This window comes from Sphaerodactylus townsendi, linkage group LG05, assembly GCF_021028975.2.
Source record: "Sphaerodactylus townsendi isolate TG3544 linkage group LG05, MPM_Stown_v2.3, whole genome shotgun sequence".
NCBI classification, from domain to species: domain Eukaryota; kingdom Metazoa; phylum Chordata; class Lepidosauria; order Squamata; family Sphaerodactylidae; genus Sphaerodactylus; species Sphaerodactylus townsendi.
Genome location: NC_059429.1, coordinates 972038 through 998430, shown reverse-complemented (window position 1 = coordinate 998430; position 26393 = coordinate 972038). Strand labels below are relative to the sequence as shown.

The 26393-nt window shown below is 51.3% G+C and overlaps 1 protein-coding gene across 1 annotated transcript; it reads right to left on the bottom strand.

Annotated features, from left to right (window-relative positions):
- Positions 1-744: 744 nt before the first annotated feature.
- On the bottom strand, positions 745-25724 carry TM6SF2 (transmembrane 6 superfamily member 2). Its single transcript, XM_048497541.1, has 10 exons — positions 25490-25724; positions 10186-10280; positions 9883-9980; positions 7190-7293; positions 5881-5963; positions 4424-4548; positions 3755-3856; positions 3487-3579; positions 2768-2887; positions 745-1392 (listed from the first exon to the last, which is right to left on the bottom strand). Exons 1-10 carry the CDS (start codon positions 25579-25581, stop codon positions 1192-1194), a joined length of 1113 nt encoding a protein of 370 aa, XP_048353498.1. The 5' UTR covers positions 25582-25724; the 3' UTR covers positions 745-1191.
- Between the last annotated feature and the right edge of the window lie 669 nt (positions 25725-26393).

The window sequence follows — 26393 nt, the reverse complement described above, 5'->3', positions numbered from 1 at the left end:
CACAGGCACATTGTGAGCCAGGAGGGAACTTCTGTTGCAAAAATGGCCCTAAACTTTGACCCTGGAGGCCCACGTGGAAGACCAAAGAAATGGTGGATGGACACCATTGATGGAGACATGTGTGATGTCAACCTTACCCATGAGAATGCCCAAAATCGAGCTATTTGGTGAAGAAATGTCAGCGCTAACCCCCTCAAGGGGAACACAGCCCGACAAGAAGAGTTCTGAATGAGAGGCATTTCATCTGATTCCGACAGGAAGTTCCTACATCAAGGGAGCAGTCCTAGCTAGGCCAGTCCACCCAGCAGCAAGTCCCATTTTATCCAATGAGGCTTATTCCCAGGAAAGGCTTCTTAGGTCTACCAGGAGCTACCATCTAAAACAAAACCATGGAGCCTCCTTGTGGAGAGGCAGTCTACTTCTCAACAGCAGCTGCGTGGGGTAAGCAGTGGACTGCCTGGCTGATTCTTTCATGTCCTGCTTACGGGCTTCCCAGAGGATCTTGGCTATCCACGGCCAACTGTCACAAACGGAGCACCAACCCAGCAGGACACTCCTGACGGATTCACCTGCCATATGAGCCTCCACAGCTTTTCACCAGGACCACTAAATGGAACCTGCATGGCCTGGGGCAGTCCACCTTCAGTCCCCAGCACAGGTACTCAACGTAAGGGAGGGCTGCTTGCTTTTTGGCCCAGGAAGCGCAGGCAAATCCACAAGAACGACCCGCACACGGCAGAACACTTAAAAATCACACATATGTTTTTAATGTCGTAAACAAGGACTTCCTAGAGTACCTGCATGGCCAATTTCTGGACTTTTCTTTACATTAAAAAAATTCCCTTTCATTTAGAAAATAGAGCCCTGAACCCCAACCAAATGCAGCCCTGGCCTGCAATAACTGGCATCTACACGACAGCAGCAAAGCGCCTTGAACCTACTTCCGCCCCCCGCCCCACACAGGAAGTTGTCATGAGGATGCCCAGGTGCTTCTGCATCACTTGCCAGCTCCCACAATGCCTTGCTTGGGTCCCAATTCGAGGTTGACTTCCAATGCTCAGCGCAGGCCCTCGAGCAGAGAGCAAGGACTGTGGAAGAGCCGTCTCACCCCCCCCCCCCCCCGAGACAGAGCCCCTCTTCAGTCGGGCGTGGGGCACGTTTTGCTCCACGAAGGGGAGGCCTCCGCCCGTCTCACTGCTTCTTTTTGTCTTCGTCTCGGGCGGCCACCGGATAGAAGAAGGCGGGACTGCAGAGGCAGCGGTAGGCGAGGAGGTGGGGCCCCAAGGCGTAGGCCACGTTGGAGATCACCACAGGCCACCAAGCCGCTTCAGGGGTGCGGTAGGGGTAGGGAGTGCGGGGGTGCAGGGAAGACCCAACGTGCGAGAACTGTGCCTGGAAAATGGAAAGGGTAGACAGGTAGAGACAAAGCGACATGGACCCTGGCCACTAGCCCCTCCGTACTGGAAGGAATGCCTCCAGTTACCCTGGCCTCCCCCCCCCCCCCACTATGCTGACCAAACTGTTAGCTAACAACAGCTGCCTTCCTCTTTTCTCTGCTACAGCAATTTTTACTTCACTAAAGAAAGGGAAACTCTTCTCTTCCATACATTTCTATCCCACATACCCTCCGAGGAGGTCCAAGCCACAGATTTGCTTCTTCCTTCCCTAAGTTACTCCTTTTCCCCTAGGTTTCCTTTCCTGGGTTAGCTGCACAACAACCTGCGAGGTAGCCTAGGTTGAAAGTAAATGAGCGGTCCAAGACCAGCCCACAAGTGTCAAGTAGAGAATGGCGTTTCAATTAAATTCCGTACCTAATACAGCAGAATGGCTTTCAGTGTTAGACTGCATTTTGGCAGACTTAAAAAATAATTCCATATCCTTAATTCATGCTGGCATTTGATTTTTTAACAAAGATGTTAAAGCACAAGCATTTGTTTAAAGAAAAAGGCCAGGTCCCAAAGAAGCGAGGAGGCAGGCCACTTCCAAGAGGATGGCAACAGAAAGAAAACATGCTTTCCCCCTGCTTTTTCATAGGACAATTCAGGTTTTTGCTTCCATGCAAATTGATGCAGATTTAAATCATGTAGACTTACTGGATTAGTTAACCAAACTCATAAAATTAACGGCCCAAGACTGCTTGAATATATGGCAATAGCTGCAGTTAGGTTATGATTAAATCATGTTAACATATTGATTTACAGCAACACCACATGGAGTACCCCCACCTAACCTGAACTCCAAGATGGGGCGAAATTTGGAAAGCAAGAGGCATGTGAGAGGCCCAAGAGTCCTAGAACCTCTACCCTCTGCTCTGAAAAACTTGCTCCCTGGAACGGAAGGGGTGTGGAGAGCACCTTTGCACACACAATGGGGGACACATTCTGCTCATGCTCAAAGGCACAGCCCAGCCCCCTGAATTCCAGCCACACACGTTCCACAGCTGAAACTGCTGCCCCAGACCCACGTCAGGGCCACCACAGGGGGCTTCTCCCCTTCACTAAAGCTCTCTAGGGGGGAAATTTACACTGGGAAATACTCTTCCATTCTCCACAGATGCCTCCTGGCCACTCTTTGTGGCACCCCACAGTTTTTCCCCCAGATGGTGCCCTTAGAATAATGGGCAGCAAATCCGCAGTGGGGACCCTGGCAGGGAACAAGCGTCCCCCACCACATTTCAAACCACAAAAGGGAGCAGTGTTGACGTGGCCGGATAGGACCTCAACACTCATGACCACGTGCATTCAAGGGAGGGGGGTTCTCTGATTACCTGCGCCACGGCACCAGCAAAAACCAAGGCCCAGTCCGGCATCCAGGTGCAGCCAGGACAGAGTAGCCCATAGAAGCAGAGGCAGAAATACGGGAGGAGGTAAAAGAGGAAGACCAACATCTAGAGAACAAGAGGAAGGGGACTTGTGGGGTGCCTGAGAAGGCAATCTGGCGAGCAATGCAACAGGGAAGTGAGGAGGGAGACTGTTTGGGGGTCCCCAGTTTTTCCAGGGGCACACGAAAGAAAGGTCAGAGTTTTTTCTCCTCCAGACCAAGGCATCTAGCTAGTGGTATTGGGGCTTGGACAGATGTATGGAGGAGAAGTCGATCTCTGGCTATCAATCTCGATCCTCCTTGATCTCAGATTGCAAATGCCTTAGCAGACCAGGTGCTCAGGAGCAGCAGCAGCAGCAGAAGGCCCTTGCTTTCACCTCCTGCCTGTGAGCTCCCAAAGGCACCTGGTGGGCCACTGAGAGTAGCAGAGAGCTGGACTAGATGGACTCTGGTCTGATCCAGCAGGCTCTTCCTTATGTTCTTAAGGCCATTGCTTTCACCTCCTGCCTGTGAGCTCCCAAAGGCACCTGGTGGGCCACTGCGAGTAGCAGAGTGCTGGACTAGATGGGCTCTGGTCTGATCCAGCAGGCTAGTTCTTATGTTCTTATTGTGAATGGGGCCCCCGCAGACATCCACCCCAGATTAGGTAGGATGCTCTCAGCTCACCTGGACCTTGGGGTACGCCACAGAATCCCGCAGGTATGGCTCTTGCTGGTACACATAATTGAAGCAAGCATCAGCCGAGCAATCCAAGACAACCTGAATAGCCAGAAATTCAAAGGTGCAAAATACATTTCAAGTTATCGTTGTTGAGCTCTCCTGAAGGACCAGCACCTCCGATTCCCCTAAGGGTGGGAGGTCAAAGAGAGCCAAGAGGGTTGGCTCCACTCCCTAGTCCTCTACTGCCCAAACGGAACACCAAGCCATTGCTTACCAGGCCTCGGAAGAGCGTGAATGCGGCGGCAAGGAGAAGAAACCCGACCAGTCCCAAGTCCAGCGGGCGCCTGAGCAGACTTTTGCTCTGCTCTTCAGAAACCTGCCCCGAGAGAAAAAGAAAGAAGGCAAGATGCTGAATTTTAGTGCAGAGAAGCAGGTTTGGAAAGCTGAGCATGAGAAATCAAAGTGCTAAAGGTCTTGAATGGAGGGGGAAGGAGTTATCGATTGCGGTCCAGCACCACCCCAGTCAATGCCCAGAGATGGCATTGCAGATATTAACACAAGATCAGTATGTCAATGGAAGCTCACGGGCACGGCAAGTGCTTTGCACAAGGAGAGTCCGCAGTGCCAGCATTTCCAGCAAAACCATCCCAGGCTGGGAAAGGCCCTTCTCTGTACCTGGAGCTCGGAGAATAAATTAATACCAAGTCGCATCCGGTCTGACTTGGTCTCATGTGCACTCTCCTGTTTGGCATCCAGGAGGCCCCGGTGAAAAGAATGGGATCGCAAATGGAAGATGTTCCCAGGGGAGCTAAAGTAGAACTTCCATGTGACAGGGTGGTCTATCTCCAGAATCCTGAGAATTGGGGGGTCAAAAACAGGTGAAGAGCAGCTGCCTTCATTCCAAAGGCTCCAGTCCTAATCCCGCGCTGCTCTTCTTAAATACCTTATCCGCCATCAGACGAGGCAGCGTCTTGGGCTGGCTGAAGATTCTCCTTGCAGCCCAGATGGGGATGAGAAGATAAGGGAAGTTGAGGAGGAAAGCCGGCCGGATCTCAGACCCGTATTTCCCTACGGAGAGAACACCAAACACAGATCTATTTCTCTCTCCCCCAAGTGGGAGAGAAGGGTGACTGTCTAGTTTTAATTCTGTTTGCTTTCTTCCGTGGTCTGTTTTACCCCTGAGTTGCTTGTTATCAATCAGAGACATTTACTAGTCAGAATGAGGCCCTTTGTGGTGCTGGGGTTCCCAGTTTGGTTTATGTCATCAATGCTAAAAACAACCACCAGAAACATCCTGGTTGACATTTATGCACATTCAACAAGAACAATTGACAGAACACGATCCTTGCTAAATGGGCATCATTTTCAACCAGGTGTGAATTCGCATACAGGAGGAACGAGGACAATCTACAAATTACCGGTACATTTCACCCGTGATAGCCACGGGGACTTCCCAACCATACAGCAGGTGCAAGCTCCATGTGGAAACTCAATTGAGAAGGGTTGCGGTGCCCCAGTTTTGGGCATGACTCCAACATGGTGCGAGATGTACCTCCAACTATTCCCTCACGCTTTTTTCATGACCCCAAGTGACTCGAGGAGAGAATGATTTGCCTGGGGTCCTGGTGGAACCCACAAGGGGCATCTCACTGCATGGCCGACCTCTGGCAATCATTTGTACTTTGGCCAAGTTGGCAAGTGAAACGAAACTGGGTCGCAAAAAGTCACATCTGACTTTCAATCGTCATTCTTCCCCTTTTCCAGCTTCCAACTTGTTGGTTAATCTGTTTTCTTATCTGGTCAGGAGCTGCCCTGCGTGTTGTGCTACCTGTTGTAAGTGAAGGGTTCTGAGAAACGTCTCAATGTCTGACTTCAGAAAGGGACCTGACTAGAGAGTCAGAGAGATAGAAGGGCTTCTTTTCTCTACTGCTCTGATCCCACCCCTTTCACAGGTAAATGGCTAATCTCAGGGAAACTTCCTTCTTTCCCCCTTTTCACACCTCCACTCGCACATATGCTTTCTTCTCCATCTTGCAATCACCTCCATCCTAGTTAGTTAAACTGGATTAAGAAACTATATTTATGCTATCTTATCCACAAGTGATTTGAATAGTTTGAATAGACAAAAGGCACTGAGTAATTTTGTTTCTGGCTGCCACAGAGACGAGACGGGCACTGCTGCGCACAACAGCCGTGGAGAATTCTGCTGAATTACCAGATGTCCAAATATACACACACAGGAAAACAAAAATCAGCAGCACCGGTGAGAAGGTGAGAGACGGAGGATTTTTTTAACATTTAAAATGGAAAGAAAGAACTGTGCATTTGTTTGCTCAACACGTTGCTCTCAGTGTCTTTCTGTTGTAGCACACAATAAAACATGCTTGCAAAGTTCCTCACCAACAACGTTACCCAGCAGGAAAACGACAAGACTCATTGTGAGGGATCCGATCCAATAGAGGCCGAAATTCCGGAAACTCTTTCTGAAAAAGAATTGGGGAGCCTTTGTGATTAGCACCCCCCACGGCCATCCTCGCTCGTTCGGTTTTTCAGCCAAGGATGCTGGGATTTCTTTTGATCATGGATATATTGAGTGGGATCAGCTCTGCTCGCTTCTTCTGATGCGATCCGGCCCCATTACAGACATAAAATGTTCACCATCAGCCAAAGTGTTCGTAATCAACATCACTCCAGTGAGAATTATTGTGATCTAGTTAACAGATCAGTTGAAGGATCAGGGCTCCTGATCTCATCAGCTCTCAGAAGCCGTGCCAGGTAGGCCGTGATGAGTTCTTGGATTGGAGACCACCAAGGAAGACCAGGGTGGTGACCCAGAGGCAGGCAATGGCATACCACTCCTGTTTGTCCCTTGGCTTGTAACCTTCCATCATGGCGTAGTGGTTAAGAGCAGGGGCACTCTAATCTGGAGAACCGGGTTTGAGTCCCTGCTCTGCTACTTGAGCTGTGGAGGCTTATTTGGTGAACCAGATTAGCATGTGCACTCCAACACACGCCAGCTGGGTGACCTTGGGCTAGTCACTGTTCTTCTGAGCTCTCTCAGCCCCACCCACCTCACAGGGTGTTTGTTGGAGGGGGGGGAGGAAGGGAAAGTCCCCTTGAGTCTCCTTGCAGGAGAGAAAGGGGGGTATAAATCCAAGTCTTCTTCTTCTTCCAGGGTCACCATAAGTCAGCTGTCATTAGGGGGCATTTCCCTCTACCACCAATTTTACAGAGGATCATTCTTTACTTAAAGTAACAGAAATAAGAAAAAAAGTTGCTTTGTGTTATTCTACCTCTAATTTCTCAACTAAAACAAGTGTTACCCTTAACTTCAGAGATGCTTTGCACATTTGGTAAGTCAAGGTATACTGCCTCTGGACACAGAGGCTTTACTTAGCTAGCGTGCCTAACACCTGCTGAGGGACCCTCCTTCTTGATCCATTTTAAACCTAGTGGTCCTGGCCATCTCTTGGGGCAGCAAGTCCCACAATTTAACCCTATACTTCCTGAACTTATTGCCAAAACCCTTGTGGACACACAACCCCAAATTCTTATTTGAGTTGCGATAGCAGCAGTCCAGCCAGTGCAACGCTTCTGCACAGTAGCTGCTTCTTCCAACCGCACCACTTGAACATCTGCCTGTCCCACATTGTAACTGAACTCCTCACCCTGACAAATCCCCAGCATTTTACATCTCTACCCCCCTTACCCTTGAGACATGGCGGTAATCATCATCAGGTAGAGACCATAGTGGACCACACCGTCCCAGTAACAGATCATAATGCCATAGGCTGTGTGGAGATACGGCTCACCCTGGAAAAAGAAGCATCAGAGAAATGTGAGGCCCAGTTTTGTTCCCACCACACTGGGGAAAAAAACAGAATTGAAATCAAGCTGTGTGAGGCCGCATCCTCTCACAAGAGAGTCCTTTGGTTCAGCATCCCTGTAAAGGGAGAAGTTTGGGTTCTTCACAGGAATCTGACTGGACTTCTATGGGGTTCAATGGTCAGGTTTGGGAATGGGATGGACACTTTTTTCTGATACTGTGTGTACATTTGTGAAAGGGATCTGGGAGTCTTAGACCACAAGCTGAACATGAGGCAACAGTGTGATGGGGCAGCCAAGAAAGCCAATGCGATTCTGGGCTGCATCAAGAGGAGTATAGTGTTTAGATAGAGGGAAGTAATAGTACTACTCTATTCTGCATTGGTCAGACCTCACCTGGAGTCCTGTGTCCAGTTCTGGGCACCACAATTCAAGAAGGGTATTGACAAACTGGAATGAGTCCAGAGGAGGGTGACCCAAATGGTGAAAGGTCTGGAATCCATACTCTACAAGGAGAGACTTTGGAAGCTGGGTATGTTTAGTCTAGAGAAGAGAAGGTTAAGGGGTGACATGATAGGCATGCTTAAAAATTTGAAGGGATGTCGTGTTGAAGATGAAGCAAGCTTGTTTTCTGTTCCTCTGGAGACTAGGACAAGGAATCATGGATTCCAGGTACAGGAAAAGATATTCCACTAGGAAGAACTTCCAGATGGTAAGGACTGTTTGACAATGGAACACGCTGCCTGGGTGGTGGTGGTGGAGTCTCCTCCTTTGGAGGTTTTTGAAGAGAGGCTGGATGGCCATCTGTCAGGTGTGCTTTGATTGTGTCTTCCTGCATGGCATTCAGCGACCCTTGTGGTCTTTTCCAACTTTACTATATTCTGATTTGGGTGGGGAAAGGGGCTATAGCTGCTATATTTCTGCCTGTTGCCTTTCCTTCCTGTGCACTGCACCTGCCATGGGGCAGGCAGAAGTACAGCTGCTTTGGCTTTTCTCCCTCCCCAGACGTCCCCGGTTCAATCCAGTTAAAAGGTCCAAGTAATAACAGGTGGCGTGAAAGACGTTCTTTGGCCAGGAGAGCGGCTACCAGTCAGAGAAGGCAATACTGACCTAACCAGATAATGAGCTAACCAACAATGAGCTAACCAAAGGTCTGATTTGTGCATGCTGAATAATGCAAGTGGGTTTTGCAAGCGGATCCTGCTGTTTCACCCAGTACAATCCAGTTGCAAAGTGCACTGAAAGTCAACTGATGCACGCGTGTTCACGGGTGTGCGCTCCCTTAGATGGCTTGACATAACCTCCAGCTAGGTGACCTCCTCGCAACTGCTATGTAATCACTAGTTATCAGTCTCCATAGTTTCCTTCCACTGTCTGTAGCGATGCTTTGCCTGGAATGCGTGAGGTCTTCCCACTGCTGCTGTTTTGGTTCTTTCAGTGCCTTTGCTTGGTTTGAAGAGTTCCTCGCTTTGATGTTACTCTATTTGCTTGGCTGTATCCTGTGCTTAATCAATTATTTCCAGTTTGCCTTATCTACTCATGAGTCTCTGGGTGGTCCTCAGTGGGCAGACCTGGCCCTGTGGGGCAAATTACAAGCCAGGTTTTTTTTTTTTTTTAAAAGAGCTTCCAGGAACAGAGGAACAGAGGAACAGAGGCTTCCTGAAGTCACACACTTGGCCGGAAGAATACAAAGGAGTCAACCAAACAAGTTCCTAGACCCTGGTGGAGTCGCCTTTGAGAATCAAGCCAGCTTCGATCCCCCCAGCTGCACCTACTCCCTTGCATACCTCTTTCCTGGTGCCTGTTTTAGGCTCACATTAAAATATCCAACTCTCTGTGGGCACAAAAGCAAGAGATGCACAGATCCAATCTGTTGAAAACTTACTGGAAGAACAAGCTTGAAATCATTCAACACAAGCTACTCAGAGGGTCCATCCAAACCAGGAAGCCTGCTTAATTATGAAATAAAAGGACAGGCAGAATGAGGGTTTCCCCCTGATCCATGTATGGGGCACAGCCACAGTGAGGGAGGGGGCTGAGGTTGGAAATCAAAGCACCTGCAAGAGAAAGCCCTCCCTTGTTGTGCTATTCAAGGGCAGTGGAGGGTTTCGGGGGGGGGGTGTCCATGGGTCAACCCATCACTGTGGCTCCCTTCCCCCAATCACAGCTAAGCTAGAGGGACCAAAAAGGCTTTTTAAGGCAGGGGTGTCCAACTCTGGCGCTTCAGATGTTCATGGACTACAATTCCCATTAGCCAACTGGCCATGCCAGTTGGACACCTCTGGTTTAAGGCGTATTGATACTGGGAGGGAGGCTTGAAAAGTTTAGAGAAGAGGGGTCTCTTGGCTGACCCAAAGGAACATTGTGGGGTAGAGGAGAGGGACTCTGCTTCCTCTACTGCCTGCCAGGCCCACCTCCCTTTGAGAAACTGCCCAAATCTTAAGTCCACGGGGGTCCTTTTCCCCTGCGGTGGCTCTGGACAGCTGCTCAGCTGTGCCTACTCATCTCCACCAGTTCCGAATCTCAAAATCCAAGGATCAGGAGCTGAACCGGCCAAACCCCAGACTTGTCCAGTACCTCTTCCATGTAGAACTCCATGAATCCGCCAATATAACCGTCTTCTTCCAGCGCAATTATTATGTCAATCACAGACGTGAAGGAAAAGACCATGAACACTGGAAGAGAGAGATTTAGGGGGACGGGATCTATGTCAGAATCACAGGAGTTTGCACTGGATCCCCAACACAGGGGCTTCTCTGTGTTGTTGAAAACTCATGCCAGAGGGGATCTGGGTGGCCTGTGCAGGAAACGAGATGGGGTGCTAGACAGACCTTTGGTCTGATCCAGCGAAAGGAAGGAAGGAAGAGGGGGGTGACATACCATAGAAGAAAGGATCCTGGGATGGACTGGAGAGGTAGACCAGAACAGTCAAGCCCAGAAGGACCAGGGCACCCACCAAGGCGATGACCCAGGAGCTGCAGGGAGGGAGAGAGAGAGAGATTGAGGCCTTCCAATATTGAGGTCAAATAATTACAACTCCAAGGTAGGAGTCCTCAAAATGGTACCTGGAGATGCCAAGGTGCCATGGTGCCCACTGGCACCTTTTTTTGCTGCCCACCAAGTGTTTTTAGGAAGTGGGTAAGGCCAGGTAGGGCATTTGCCCAGCAAGGACTCTGATTGGCTGTGCAGATTTTTAAAATGTTGCTTTGGCAGCAGCTGCCCCCACAACACAAGGATCATCCCTGTGTGATTGAGGGGGAAAGATGACTGGCTCCGCCTCCTGCAGCAGCCATTTTTGGCAGCCACTGTGTTGCTGCGCCCACTACGCCACAGGCTCAAAAAGGTTGGGGGGCCCTGCCCCAAGGGGACTCAACATTCCATGCAAACCCCTGAAACAATCCGAAAGTGAACAATGCAGGTCCAAAAAAGAACCCGGACAGCGAGCAGCTCCTCCAATCAGAGCAGGGCAGCTGCGGAAAAGGCAATGAAAAAACAGCGTAAAAAGGGTGGTGGCCCTGGGTTGTATTTGAAGGGTGGGATAGAATAAATAGATCTTCCCGTCACCGCCTTCCTCCTCGGCCCTCCCACACAAGCTGGCAAGTGGAAATCCTCGCCCAGGGCATTACGTGTAGCCCTACTGTCTAAAAAAATGGACAGCGCTGTTTTCCGCCTCGTCAAAACCGATCATGCTTGAAAATTTTTGAGTGGTCCTACTCCCCACTAGTGTCATACTCCCCAGAGTGGCTGAGCAAAGGACCCCAGGGAGAAACGACGATGGCTTCAATGTGAGGGCCTCTCTTTGCCCTGGTGTTATTATGGCTCAGGCTGGTCTGGCTGGGAACCCCTGGGAGGAAGTATCAAGGGGAGAGAAGAGGGGGCAGTGTTGGCTCCAGACTCCCAGGCACCGCCTGTCAATGCAGAGCCTGAGCAATCAGTAGTTCCTGCAGGACCAGCTCCAGAGGCTCAGGCAGAGTTTGGACACGCCTGCATAGACAGTGAAACAGACAAACCGATAAAAGTTCAAACCTTTATTGCAAGTGCTAGGAAAGAAACAGAAGCCTGTTCTGAATCTCAAGCTCTCAGAACAGTGGCAATACAGAAGGCCCTTCTCCCGCCACGTGTGAAACCCTCAGTGAAACTTTCCCTGAAACAACTTTCCAGACCATCAAGATTATAGTTGGCTGATAAGACAGCTGTGGAAAAGACAGAGCAGCCAATGCATTGCACGGCTGAAAGGCACGGATCCCAAGGCAGCCCAACCCCCATGGCTGTCAAGGCAGAGCACGCCGGCTGGGATCCACAGCCAGGCCCAAACTCTGAGATTCCAGGGTCTAGCTCTGAGACTCTTCAGACTCTTGATACTAAGCCAGAGGGGACCCTGCCAGCTCCATCTCACACACACACAAACACACACCCATTTCCAGAGCCCCCGGAGCAACGCAGGAGGAGACTACGTGCTAACTTGCAGCAGAGGAGACGCAGCAGCAGGTCAGCAGCTGTGGGGCGAGCTAGAGTAGATGCAGAATCTTTGCAGGAGCCAGACCAGAGGAACTCAGCTGCAAGAGGTCACTGCACGAGGGAATGGGAGGCTGGCTATAAAAGAGAGGCTGCAGCTGTGCTAACTGGTGGCAGCAACGTTGTGGTTCAGTTTGCAGGTTACTGTTTCCTCCCTTGTCTGGGTTCCTTCCTCTGTGTATCCATTAAACTACTGAACCCTTTAAGAACTGTATCGACTACCTGTTGGTTCCTGAGGGCCTGTCTATGACACCTACTTACCTGCAAGGCCAGGACCAGCTGCCACACAAAGAGGGGGCTCTCCCGAGTCCTTACAGCAAGCTGGGAGGAACTGGAAGCCATTGCAACTGGAGTCTGCATGCTGACATGACTGAAGAGGCCTGCCATCACAAGAGCGGGAGTCTAGCTCTGAGGCATGGTTATTCTGCTCCTCCACCAAGCAGAGGGGAAGCTACAAGGGGACCAGGGGGTGCACATTGCACTGGGCGCGCACCTAGGGGCATGCAAAAATTCAGGTTTGTACTTTTTAGTGTTTTTTCTGTTTTTGGCCTGCAGGGGGCGCAGTTTTTAGGCTAGCAGCACCAAAAACTCAGGGATTTTTCAGGAGACTCTCCTGATGATACCACCCAGGTGTGGTGAGGTTTGGTTCAGGGGGTCCAAAGTTATGGACTCCCAGGGGGTGCCCCATCCCCCATTGTTTCCAATGGGAGCTAATAGGAGATGGGGGCTACACCTTTGAGGGTCCATAACTTTGGACCCCCTAAATTAAACTTCACCAACCTGGGTGGTATCATCAGGAGAGTCTCCTAAAGATACCCTGAAAGTTTGGTGCTGCTAGCTTAACAATTGCACCCCCTGCAGACCCAAAACTGAAAAAACACCAAAAAATAAAAAACACAAACGGGGGGGGGGGGGGGGCAAAAATCAGATTTTGCACCGGGCTCCATTTTCCCTAGCTACACCTCTGGTACCAAGGAACGGCAGCCGGCCAACACGCCTCCAGCATTCAGCATTAAGACCACCCAGGAAGATTAATGGTAGAAGTTTGTGGAGAGGCTCCGCTCTGACCCTTGGTCTCCCCATGGCAGCTGTGGGGGCGGGGGGGACAGGGGAAGGGACCTTGAAACTCACTGTACTTGAAAGGTTATTTTTTGCCTCTGGCCAAAGAAGAGATCACCGGTTGTGACCACAGTGGCCCCCTTGGTTGCTTGAACTCTCAGCCCCAGGCAACATGCAGGACATCCAGGCAGGTAGGTGGTCAGGACTTTTAAAAGGCTTTCCAAATGCAGGTGAGATTTTGGTGCAGTCCCCCCATGTCAAACGATTTGAGCAGGACTGCAGAACCCATTCACACCTGCAAATTCAGCGATGCCAAAACAAGGGGCCTGGCTGGCGTTTTATGCCATCTGGATGGGGACACTGCTCAGCCAGGGAGCTGCCAAGGTTGCTGCCGCTGCAAGACTTGCCCCCCGCCAGCCGCCACGGCTGTTTGACTGCAATGCAGCCCCCGGCTGCAAAGGACACTCGCAGCAGCAGCAGCAGCCCCGAGAAGGGAGGAAAGCGCCTTCCAGGATCTGCAGAGCTGCAGGGGCTCCTGGCTCAGTCGCGGTTGGCAGAGAGAGCCAGCAAAGGAAACCTTTCCTTGGGAGGGGGAGGGGGCTCCCTTCCAATCTTCGCTGACAGACAGATTTCAGACCTGCTTTTAATAGAATCTGGAGCCGTTTAATTGGGCCGACCTGGACAAGCGATTCATGCTCTGTGCCAGCGGGACCCGCTCTCCCCGCCCCATCCCCACTCAAAAGAAAGAGCTGGGCATCAGAAAGCCCACTGAGGGTGATCTATTGCCCTGGCAATCTGGCTTCATTGAGCCTCCTTAATCCTGAAGAATCGGCAGAGCACAGGGCAGGGGGGTGGGTGAAGAGGCTGTGCGACGAAGCGGGGGGGGGGTCACCTTCCCATCTTCGGCCTGCAGCAAAAGCTACCCTCTGCCCCGGCATCTGCAATGCAGGGACCAGACAGAGCCCCGTGCGGATTTCCAGGGGGCTGGGGAGGAAGATGAACAGTTCATTCTTCCTGGATGCCTGGAAGCACCTCCACCACGCACACCGGCCACGTGTCATTCTGGCGTCTCCCAAAATCATGACCTTGAAAAAGAATTGGCAGCCGACCCAATGAGGACCTTTTAATCTTTATCTTTCCCAACAAGGGTCTCAGATAGGGTTGCCAACCTCCAGGGGGTAGCTGGAGGTCTCCCGGTTTGCAGAGAGAGCCAGCAAAGGAAAACTTTCCTCTGGAGAGGGAGGGGGCTCCATTGTTGATCTCCAGGCAAGAGATCAGTTCACCTGGAAAAAATGGCAGCTTCGCAAGGTAGACTCCGTGGCGCTGTGCCCCACTGAAAGCCCTCGTGGTGTAGTGGTTAAGAGCAGGTGCACTCTAACCTGGGGAACCGGGTTTGATTCCCACTCTGCTGCTTGAGCTGCGGAGGCTTATCTGGTGAATCAGATTAGCCTGTACACTCCCACACACGGCAGCTGGGTGACCTTGGGACAGTCACAGTTCTTCGGAGCTCTCTCAACCCCACCCACCTCACAGGATGTTTGTTGTGAGGGAAGGGGGGAAGGGAAAGGAGTTTGTCAGCCCCTTTGAGTCTTCTTACAGGAGAGAAAGGGGGGATATAAATCCAAACTCTCCTGCTCCTCCTCTTCCTCCTCCTCCTCAGGCTTCATGCCCCCACCCCACCTGGAGCTGCCAATCCTGGCCTCAGGTAGGACATTCATGGTGATTTGAGGGATGCAGCTAGAAGAGTGGAATGTATAGAGGTTAGCAGCACACCAGGCCTGAATGGCACCAGGGGGCATGACCGCCTCCCCGTGTTCCTCCCCTGCCCGGTACCCTGTGCCCCACTTACCAAAGTCAGCAGGGAGGCCGGGGGGAGGGCAGAAGCCGACCTGCATGGAGGGTGGGGTGCCACTGGGTTCAGGTGCACGTCATTTTGCTACATGGGGGTGCCTGGGGCGCCCCAACGTGACGAAATGGCATGCGCCCAGGGACATGGAATACCCCATGTCCCCAATAGCGGTACGCCACTGACAGAGGTGAGGGACCGTAGTAGTACCATGCAGTCTACCTTCAAAAGCAGCAGTTTTTTCCCGGAGGGAGGGAGGGAGGGAGGGAGGGAGGGAGGGAGGGAGGGAGGGAGGAAGGAAGGAAGGAAGGAAGGAAGGAAGGAAGGAAGGAAGGAAGGAAGGAAGGAAGGAAGGAAGGAAGGAAGGAAGGAAGGAAGGAAGGAAGGAAGGAAGGAAGGAAGGAAGGAAGGAAGGAAGGAAGGAAGGAAGGGATTTCTGTAGTCTGGAGATCAACTGTAATTCCAGGAGATCCCCAGACCTGGAGGTTGGCAACCCAGGCCTCAGAAGGGCTTGCAGGAATCTCCCTCCTTTCATTTTATCCTGTGAGGCACACGGACTCAAGATCACAGAGCAAGCTTTGTGGCCCAGTGTGGATTAGAAGCCATCCCCTCACCCCCCCAGATCCTACAATGACACTCTGACCACACCACCGTGGCACACCATTATGGCAACAAATACAAACCCTATCTTGCTGCATAACAGCAAACCCCTGCAGTTTGCCCCTAGGATTTGGAACTCTGAACCATACTGCCTTGGATGCTGCAGGTTTCACACAGCTATCCCAGCCAACAGCCACCCAGAGAACTGTCCTTCCTGAGTCCCACGCAAGGGTTGGGGAGAGCAGCTAATCAGTTGGCTGTGCTAGCAGGTGCCTGTTGCTTTCAACACTGAAGGGATCAAAGATCGACCTGCTTGCATGTTGGAGTTTCCCGGTCAGAGGGCATTGCACGATCCGGGAGGGAGGGAGGGAGGGAGGGAGGGAGGGAGGGAGGGAGGGAGGTACTGACGGACAAACGAACAAACTAACGGCAAGATGGTATCCAAGCAGCAGGGACAGAACAGGCCCAATCTGGAACCTGGGCAATGGGGCCACAGCAAGCCTTCCTCCCAAGGCCAGTTGCAAGACTGCCCCCCTCCTTCCCAGACAAAGCCATGAAGCAGAGCAGGTGGGCGAACACCAAGCATCCACCCACCTTGGGGAACTGAAGGGGAGGAAGATGGTGTGTGAATCGAGAAAGGGAGAAGAAGCAGGCAGGTCCAATCCCACAGCTGCCACCACGTGGAGAGACAAACCAGGCTGCCCTTGTGGCTACTGCCTGCCAGAGCCACAAGGCCCTCCTCAGCAGCCAACGCTGACTCTCCTTCCTCGCAAGGAGAACCATCCAAGTGACAAAAGTCCTTTCCAGCTTTACATCATCCCATCCCTCCCCAGACGGAGCTCAATCAATTAAGCAAGCAAATTTTGATGGATTAATTGGAGATCAGTCACATGACTTGTGTGGCTCAAAGGGTCTCGGAATGGTGGCCCCCGACTCCCCCCGCCCTTCCTGTCTTACAAGGCCGTGGCTTCTTAGCACACCGGCACCAGAGTGCAATTTTAGCCTTCTATCCAGGAACAGACACATTAAATGAGAACCACTATTTTATATGGTTCTTAACCTTTTTTCTAATTCGTTCGCCATCCCTGTTGTGGCCGATATTCAAGAGGGAGAGATACAGAGGCCATGCCACTGTGCGGTGGGGGTGGGGAGGGGGGACAACAAACTAGCAACTAAGTTGGGCTCCCTCCTGACCCAACTTCAAACTGGATCTCTGGTAGCTTGATCCAAATCTCCTTACTACACACATTGTGGCAAAAGATTTTAAAAATGCAGATGACATCAAATTAGGAGAGCAGCAAATACCCTGGAGGCCAGGGTCAGAATTCAAAATGCCCCGGACAGATCGGAGAGCTGGGCCAAAACTAACAAATGAGTTTCAACAGAGATCGATGTAAGATTCTACACTTAGGCAGAAAAAAGAAATGCACAGATATAAGATGGGTAAAACCTGGCATGAGAAAGGGATCTGGGAGTCTTAGCAGACCACAAACTGAACATGAGTCAGCAGCGTGATGCAGCAGCCAAGAAAGCCAATACAATTCTGGGCAGCATCAATAGGAATATAGTGTCTAAACTGTGGGTCTTAATAGTACCTATCTATTCTGGATTAATCAGACCTCCCATGGAATACTGGGCCCAGTATTGCATGCTGCAATTCAACAAGGACATTGACAAGCTGGAATGCACCCAGAGGAGTGTGATCAAAAATGGTAAAAGGTCTGGATTCTATGCCCTATGAGGCGCAGCTTAGAGAACTGGGTATGTTTGGCAGTGGCGTTCCTGCCTAGGGACAGGGGGTACCCTATGTCCCCGGGCGCCCCCCATTTGGTCACATGGGGGGCGCCAACATTTCAGGGTCGTTTGTGTGTTTTTTATTTTTTTAAGTGTTTTTTCACATTCTGGCCTGCAGGGGGCGCAGTTTTAGGGCTAGTGGCACCAAAATTTCAGGGTATTATCGGGAGACTGTCCTGATGATGCCATCCAAATGTGGTGATGTTTGGTTCAGGGGGAGCAAAGTTATGGACCCCCAAAGGGGGTGCCCCATCCCCATTGTTTTCAATGGGAGCTAACCTTAAATGGGGGGCTACCCATTTGAGGGACCATAACTTTGGTCCCCCTGAACACAACGTCACCAAACTTGGGTGGCATCATAAGAATAGTTAACAGATGATACCCTGAAAATTTGGTGTCACTAGCTTTAAAAATACACCCCTTCCAGGCACCTCAAGAAATGTGCCCAAGATTCTTTGTTTTGCAGGGACTTTGCTCCATTGTAGCCAATGGGGAATTTCTGAGTGTGTAGGCAGGCTGCACATTTTTGAAGATAGAGACACCAGACTTTCAGGGTGGCTCCAGGAGGGCCTCCTGGTAATAGCATCCAGGTTTGGAGACCTTTGCTTCTGGGGGTTCAATTTTATGGCCCTCCAAAAGGCTTATTTTGTTTCCCCGCTCCTGCACATGAAAGCCTGTGGGCTGAGTTCTCTCAGAACTCTCTCAACTCCCCCCCCCCACTCCAGAAGCAAAGCTCACCAAGCTTGGATGCTATTACTCAAGGCCTCTTGGAGCCACCTTGAAAGTCTGGCGCCTCTATCTTCAAAAATGTGCAGCCTGCCTCAGCAATTCCTCATTAGCTACAATGGAGCAAAGTCACTGCAAAACAAAGAATCTTGGGCAAATTTCTTGGGGTGCCTGGAAGGGGTGTATTTTTAAAGCTAGTGACACCAAAATGTCAGGGTATCATCTGTTAACTATTCTTATTATGCCACCCAAGTTTGGCGATGTTTGGTTCAGGGGCAGCAAAGTTATGGTCCCTCAAATGGGTAGCCCCCATCTCAGGTTAGCTCCCATTGAAAACAATGGGGATGGGGGCATTCCATTTGGGCATCCATAACTTTGTTGCCCATGAACCAAAGATTGCCAAACTCGGGTGGTATCATCAGGGCAGTCTCTGGATGATGCCCTGAAATCATAGTGCCACTAGCTTTAAAAATACACTCCCTGCAGGCTGAAAAAACACCAAAATACCCCCCAAAACCCAAATACCTTGCATTCGCATTTGTTCATATTTGGGCAGGACATAATCGGACAATTTTTGTCTGAATGTGCCCAAATTTGCCCAGATACCAGCCAAATCTGCTATTTGTTTCATCTGAATCTCCAACCCTCAAAAGTGATGCTGTTTCAGGGTGGGGGAGAATCCAACCCAAACAGCATCACTTTCAATTTAGGTGGATTTAAAAGAAGAATCTGAGCTCCCTAGTTTAAACACCATTGAAAGTGATGCTGTTTGGGGGTGGATTCCACTGGAGGTGTTTTGTGAGAGATGATGCTGACATTTGTTTGGTAAATGTTTTGCTGGGGGTGATTTGTGAGAGATTTACATGCTTAATACCCACTTGCACTGGCTTGGAGTTGTTTCTCAGGCTAACAACCTACCTCATAGGGTTGTTGTGATTAGGAAAAGAGTTGGTGGGGAGAGAGCCATGTATGTTTTGATGGGAGTGGGAGGTGTTTTGTGAGCGGGTACAAAAAATCATTGTTTAGTCATGGTGGGGGAGGGTGGCCGCCCATATGCCGGGCGGGCGCCAAACTCAGGTATTGTCCCCGGGCGCCAGTTTACCTAGGTACGCCCCTGATGTTTGGTGAAGAAAAGGTTAAGAGTTGACATGATAGCCATGTTTAAGTATCTGAAGGGATGTCATGTCGAAGAGGGAGCAAGCTTGTTTCCTGCTGCTCCAGAGACGAGGACCAGGAGTAACGGGTTCAAGGTGCAGGAAAAGAGATTCCACCTAAACATCAGGAAAAACTTCCTGACAGTCAGGGCTGTTCGACAGTGGAATGCACTACCTTGGAGGGTGGTGGAGTCTCCTTCTTTGGAGGTTCTTAAAGAGAGGCTGGCTGGCCCTCTGTCAGGAGTGCTTTGATTGTGTGTTCCTGCATGGCAGGGCATTGGACTGGATGGCCCCTGGGGTCTCTTCCAACTCTATGATTCTATGAAAAAGGCTGTGAGGAAACACATGCCTCTTCACGAAGGTTGTTAGCTCCGGGTTGGGAGATACCTGGAGATTTTGGGGTGGGGTTTAGGGAGGGGAGAGACCTCAGCTCAGTAAAATGCCACAATCCTCCAAAACAGCCATTTTCTCCGGGGGGGTCTGATCTTTGTTGTCTGGAGTCCAGTTATAGCAGAGAGAAATATCCAGGTGCCTCCTGGAAATTAGCAAGCCTACTCTTCACCTCTTGCAAACATGGATGGGGAAACATCAGTCTTAGGAAGAGACAGAATTTTCAAAACACTGGTGGGATCCAAGCACCCCCTTAAATCAGGCACTTTGGCCCAAACCAGGTCATCTCCCTTGGATCCAGTTTATTATTTCGGGGCTCTGGATTTGCTCAGCACCCATTGCTCCTAATCCACCACTATTTTAAAGGGAAGCAGAGTCTTGCATCTTATCTTCCATAACCCAACAGATTAGACAACACTATGTAAGGCATGGAGAAGAATGTTGTGTAGCTCAGAAGGCTTATTACATGTCTGCCATTTTAACCCAACCCCCCCCCCCCCCCCCCCGGGCAAGAAACAGTATTACCTTTGGCTGTATACGGTGGTTCCTAGAAGGTTGTCAAACTGTTTATTAGAACCAGGAAGGGCACAGGACTTGAACTCTCTTAAAATATTGCCTTTTTTGCCTTAAAATACATGTAGAATCTATTTTGAAACAAACACACACTTGAGAATCCGGGCTCCTTTGAGCAGCCAGAAATGGTGGGCAAAAAGCCAATGCCAGCATAAATTGGCATGTCATCTGGAAATCCATTTGACTGTGAGTGTTAATAATCCCCCCTCCCCCACACACAATTTGCCTGTCAAGAGGAAAAAGAGCCAGGTCTGGCTTGGATGAGCAAGGTCTACATTTTGAGGGAAGCTGGGCATCTGAAGATCAGTTGTGCAGTCTGTGCATGCTCTGAGCCACTCTTGGTTTAGAATGCCCTACCCGGCCTTGCAGGTTAAGGGCTGGGCCTTTAGTGGCATATTCATGCCACTGTAATTGGCTGCTATTGCCCGCCCACCACCACCACATGAAAGGGCCAGGGGCTATAAAATACAACAAACTAAAATAACATTCCATCATTAAAACTTAGCATTGATGTAGGGATAAAGGGCCTGGATGTTCAAATGTGAATGATAGGTTAAACCATAGGTATCACCCACAAAGCCTAAAATGAAACCTCTCTCTTTAGAGGCAGTCTACCGCTGAACAATAGGTGCTCGCAGCAAATAAAATTCAAGGCTGGCTGTTGTGGGTTTTCCAGGGTGTGTGGCCATAGTCTGATAGCTTCTACTCCTTACTGTTTTGTCCACATCTATGGAGTAGAAGCTTCAGAGGCAGGTCACGATAAGATGTGTTTCCCTCCAAGGCATGGTGGGCAGTGACTATGACATGCCTCTGAAAATGCCATTCATGGGTGTGGGCAAAACTTTAGGAGCAAAAGCTACCAGACCATGGCAGCACAGCCTGGAAAACCCACAACAGCCTGCTGATTCCTGCCATGGAAGCCTTTGGCAATACAAAATTCAAGGCCTCGACATCTGCATGGAGTTTGTCGTGATTCAGGAAGTGAAAGATGGCATTTCTTACCCAGGACACCCAGACTGCAGATGAGTCAGGGTGGGGTGGGGACTTGCTTAAGGGCAATTAATTATTTCGGGCCAGAATCAAGATTCAAACTGCAGACTTTGCGATTCACCGTTCAGACACACAATGGCTCCAAGTCTACACAAAAACTGCCCCGAGGAACTTACAATCTAATCTGACACCAAAACAGCAACATAAGCCCAGTTCACAAGTTACAGCAAACATACGTAAAATGCAAGCACCGTGTACACTTGACTGTTCTTTGTACCTGCAACGAAACATAGAATCACAGAGTTGGAGGAGATCATAAGGCCATCCAGTCCAACCCCCTACCATGCAGGAACACACAATCAAAGCACTCCCGACCAAGGATGTAGGTAAGGGGTTTTTTTCTCGGGTTCAACCCCCCCATTCATGTCCAAAGCTCCGCCCACCCGTTTGTGGGTTTTTAAAACGTTTTTAGTGTTTTTTGGTTTTTGGCCTGCAGGGGGCGCATTGTTTAGGCTAGCAGCACCAAACTTTCAGGGATTGTTTGGGGGACTCTCCTGATGATACTACCCAGGTTTTGTGAAGTTTGGTCCAGGGGGTCCAAAGCTATGGTCTCCCAAAAGGGGTGCCCCCATCCCCCATTGTTTGCAATGGGAGGAAATAGGAGATGGGGCTACACTTTTGAGGGTCCATAACTTTGGACCCCCTGAACTAAACTTCACCAAACCTGGGTGGTATAATTAGGAGAGTCTCCTAAAGATACCCTGAAAGTTTGGTGCTGCTAGCTTAACAATTGCACCCCTGACAGCAAGCATCCCCCACATTTCCCCAGATTCTCCTTTTAAATCCACCCCCTTCGGCATGGATTTAAAGGGAGAATCTTTAGAAGAAGAAGAAGAGTTTGGATTTATATCCTCCCTTTCTCTCCTGTAGGAGACTCAAAGGAGCTTACAATCTCCTTGCCCTTCCCCCCTCAAAACAAACACCCTGTGAGGTGGGTGGGGCTGAGAGAGCTCCGAAAAGCTGTGACTAGCCCAAGGTCACCCAGCTGGCGTGTGTGGGAGTGCACAGGCTAATCTGAATTCCCTAGATAAGCCTCCACAGCTCAAGAAGCAAAGCAGGGAATCAAACCCGGTTCCTCCAGATTAGAATGCACCTGCTGTTAACCACTACGCTACATTGAAAGTGATGCTGTTTCACGTTGGGTGATAATCCACCCCAAACCAGTATCACTTTCAATGTTGTTTAACTGGGGACCCCAGATTCTCCCTTTAAGGTGGATTTAAAAGGAGAATTTGGGCTCTCTAGTTTAAACACCATTGAAAGTTATGCTATGGCGTAGTGGCTAAGAGCAGTGGCTGAGAGCAGGTGCACTCTGATCTGGAGGAACCAGGTTTGATTCCCAGCTCTGCCACTTGAGTTGTGGAGGCTTATCTGGGGAATTCAGATTAGCCTGTACACTCCCACACACGCCAGCCGGGTGACCTTGGGCTAGTCACAGTTCCTTGGAGCTCTCTCAGCCCCACCTACCTCACAGGGTGTTTGTTGTGAGGGGGGAAGGGCAAGGAGATTGTAAGCCCCTTTGAGTCTCTTACAGGAGAGAAAGGGGGGATGTAAATCCAAACTCTTCTTCTATTTGGGGGTGGATTCCAGCATCACAGCAGCTGCCCGGGGGGGGGGGGGGGATGGGACCCAAAACTCAGATTTTGCACCAGGCTCCATTTTCCCTCTATACGTCTGCCCAGAGGGGAGGGCAGAAGGAACTGCCAGCTGCCGGCTGGGAGCCCAGCTGGTGGGGGGCAGGGGAGGGAAGGGCAGGGTAGTCTGCCATCCCCGGCTTTGGAGAGCTGCTTTTATAAGTGCTAGGCCGGGAGCGGGCCTTGGGAAGGCGTGGCCATGCCCTAGGGGCGGGTGGGGGTGTGGCCCCACCCCCGAACCCCCCCATAAAAAATCTATACCTACGTCCCTGCTCCCGACAGATGGCCATCCAGCGTCTGTCTAAGAACCTCCAAAGAAGGAGACTCCACCACACTCCAAGGTAGTGCATTCCACTGTTGAACAGTCCTGACTGTCAGGAAGTTCTTCCTGATGTTTAGGTGGAATCTCTTTTCCTGCACCTTGAACCCATGACTCCTGGTCCTAGTCTCTGGAGCAGCACAAAACAAGTTTGCTCCCCCTTTAATATGACATCCCTTCCAATTTTTAAACATAGCTATCATGTCACGCCTTATCCTTCTTTTCTTCTCCAGACTAAAGACACCCGGCTCCCTAAGTCTCTCCTTGTAGGAGGGCATGGATTTCAGACCTTTTACCATTTCTGGACCCGTTCCAGCTTGTCAATATCCTTCTTGAATTGTGGTGCCCAGAACTGGACACAGTATTCCAGGTGAGGTCTGACCAATGCAGAATAGAGAGGTACTATTACATCCCTCAATTCAGATACTGTACTCCTATTGATGCAGCAATGAGTAATTCTCACATACCGCTGAAGGTGAGATTGAAACTCCCTATTTTAAAAAAGACACAGCTCCCTAGTTTCATTTGTAAAGTTGGATTCCTTCCAGTCTGGCTTCCACGCTGGTCATGGGACCGAGACGGTGTTGGTTCCTGTAGTGGACAAACTCCGGCTCCACTTGGATAGAGGCAGTTCGGAACTGTTGGTATTGTTAGATCTCACCCAGCAGCGGAGCTACAAGGGGGCGGGGGAATGTGCCGAACACCAGGTGCATGCATGGGGGCGGAAAATCGCCCCCAGGCCCCTCCCCCTTCCCCCGTGGCACTCCCCCATGGCGCCCCCCCCACCCCGCTTCCCACACTTACCTTAGTTCCTTTCCTTTTCCTAGAAAATTTTCAGGCTGAAAAAAAAGACCTGTTCACAGTTCAGGCTTAAAAACGGCCTGTGGAACTACAGTTCCCAGGAGACCTTGGGGCTCACAAGGTCTCCTGGGGAGTATACGTTCCCATCAGGCCGTTTTTACGAGGGGGCCCATGGGGGGCGGGCGGAGTTTGGTCCAGCTACACCTCTGCCCCCACCTGGTGGAACAGGCTCCCGAGGGAGATCAGGGCCCTGCGGGACTTGCAGAGTTTCCGCAGGGCCTGTAAGATGGACCTGTTCCACCAGGCATTTGGCCAACCTGGTTAGGATCATCACTGTTGTTACATCTGGCTTCCCGTGGGCGCAAGGGTGGGGAGGGGGTGGGGTGATGCCACCTGCTTTTATATGGTTCTTGTTTTATTTTATGCTTTTTTTAATCTGATGGTTGTTGTTTTATTATATGGATGTTGGTTTAATATATGATTGTTCACCACCGTGAACCCTCCAGGGGAGGCAGTTTATAAATAAATAAATAAATAAATAAATAAAGTGAATGTGCACTGGGCTTGTACTTACAAGCAGGTGTATGTACCTATACGTGGGCTGTACACGTGTCCATTGTGAAAGAGGAGAGCAGCAGCGAAAGGGGAGACTTGCAGGTACTTTCAGCTGTTAGCTGATCAGGCTGTTTTGCCCTTTGCAGAAAGCAGCCGGGGAAGTTTCTCAAGGCCCAGAAATGTGAGACTCCGACAGGAATCTGAGCAGCAGAAGAGCCCTGCTGGATCCAGGCCGTAGTTCTTCTGTTGCAGCACCCTCTTTCCGACAGCGGCGGCCGCGCCCCACTTACGGGAGCCAGCAGGGAGGCCAGGAAAGGGAGGGCTGGCGGGGGGGGGGCACGCTCAGGACCCGCCATGGTGGGAGGCTGGTTCCTTCCTACCCACCCTGGCGGGGTGTGGGGGGTGTGTGGCCTGCGGCCATGGCGAGCAACTCAGTGGGGGAATGGTGCCCCGGCACAGGGGGGGCCACCAGGCGCTGGCCAGGTCGCCGCACTTCAGGAGAGGTTAGGCATGGGGACCGGCCCGCGCCCAGTGCCCCCACACGTGACCAAATGGCGTGCGCCCGGGGATATGAGATACCCCACATCCCCCTGCAGCGGCCAGCCAATGACGGTGGCGTTGTGCGATTCCGAGGTCATCCTGGGTCCAGTATTGCCGGGTGGCCACGGGTGGGGGATGGGGGGGAGGGAGAAGGGTTGCCAGATCCAGGTCATGAAACTCCTGGAGATTTGGGGGTGGAGCCTGGGGAGGGCGGGGATCTCAGCAGGTACAGTTCCACCGAGCCCACCCTCCAAGCATCCACTTTCTCCAGAGGAACCAATCTCTGGTGTAATTCCGGGGATCTCCAGCCAACACCGGGATATTGGCAACCCAAGCCGTCCCCGTTTGACTGAGCCGGCCTGTGGCCCCGGCGTCACTCGATCACGTCTGAAAAGCATGCCCGGGAGTCAGGCCAAAGGGTTGCCACCCTCCCCCCCCCCTCCCTGGCTACGCCCACCCTGACTCCGTTTGCAGCACCTCCTCCTCCTCCACAGCAGAAAGTTTACTTTGCAACCTCCGGGTTCCATTAATAACAACAACAACAACAACAACAGAGATACGCGGGGCGGGGGGAGAGGAGAGGCTTCTGGGGAGGACTCGCGTGTCGGAGCGTTCCCACGGCACTTACTGTTCCAGAGCGGCCAGGCTGTTCAGCGTGCTGGAGATGGGGAAGGCGAGCAGCGAGAGGGCGACGGCCGCCCAAGCCGGGGGGAGCCGCATGCTGGACGGGGCGGCGGCGGCGGCTCTCCGGCCTCTGCGACGACGCGAGGCAGCGGCACAAGGAGCCGGGCAGCCAAAGGTCGCCCGTGGGGGGCAGGGCAGGGCAGGGCAGGGCAGGGCTCCCCAGTGGCACCGCCCGGGACGACGCGGCACACCCCTCGCAAGGGCGGCGTTCCGCTTCCTTGTGCTGATCGCTCCAGCTGCGCTCCCGGGTAAAGCCTGGCCAGGTACGGCACAGAACGAAACCCCACGGTTGCAAAATCCACCTTCCTAGGGGAGTCATTTGGCTCCAGGAACCCCCCAGGGCAGCATTTAAAAACTGGGTTTCATATGTGCACTAAGTGGGGTTGCCAACTCCAGCTGGAAATTCCTGGAGATTTGGGGGGCAGGGGAGTGGGTTCGGGGAGAGTAGGGACCTCAGTTGGGTATAAAACCACAAGAGTGCACCCTCCCCAGTGGCTATTTTCCCACCCCTTTCCTGCCACACATAAGCCGTAAAGAAAACAAACCTTATGATGTTCTGTGGAAGGCTTTCAGGGCTGGACTCAACTGGTTGTTGTGGGCTTTCTGGGCCAGCCGCAGATGCAGGCAAAACGTTAGGGACAAGATCTACCAGACCACAGCCACACAGGCTGGAAAGCCCACCACAACCGAACCTTAAGATCTTTTGAGCAGGTTGTGGACAAAATCCCCCTGGCATGATTTGTAGATTGCAAGCTCCCCCAATCACTTCAAATAAATAATAACATGAAATTTATGGGCACAAATAGCCATGAGCTTAGACTGGGACATGGGAGTGGACATCTCCCCCC

Bases quoted from the DNA above. Each gene is read 5' to 3' on its own strand.
- TM6SF2 (XM_048497541.1), bottom strand. From the start codon at position 25,581: ATGCGGCTCCCCCCGGCTTGGGCGGCCGTCGCCCTCTCGCTGCTCGCC. The intron at 7,294-9,882 runs GTACTGGACAAG...TTCTTTTTCCAG, and splicing joins TGGAGTTCTACATGGAAGAG to GGTGAGCCGTATCTCCACAC. The intron at 5,964-7,189 runs GTAAGGGGGGTA...ATTCTTTTTCAG, and splicing joins ATTACCGCCATGTCTCAAGG to AAAGAGTTTCCGGAATTTCG.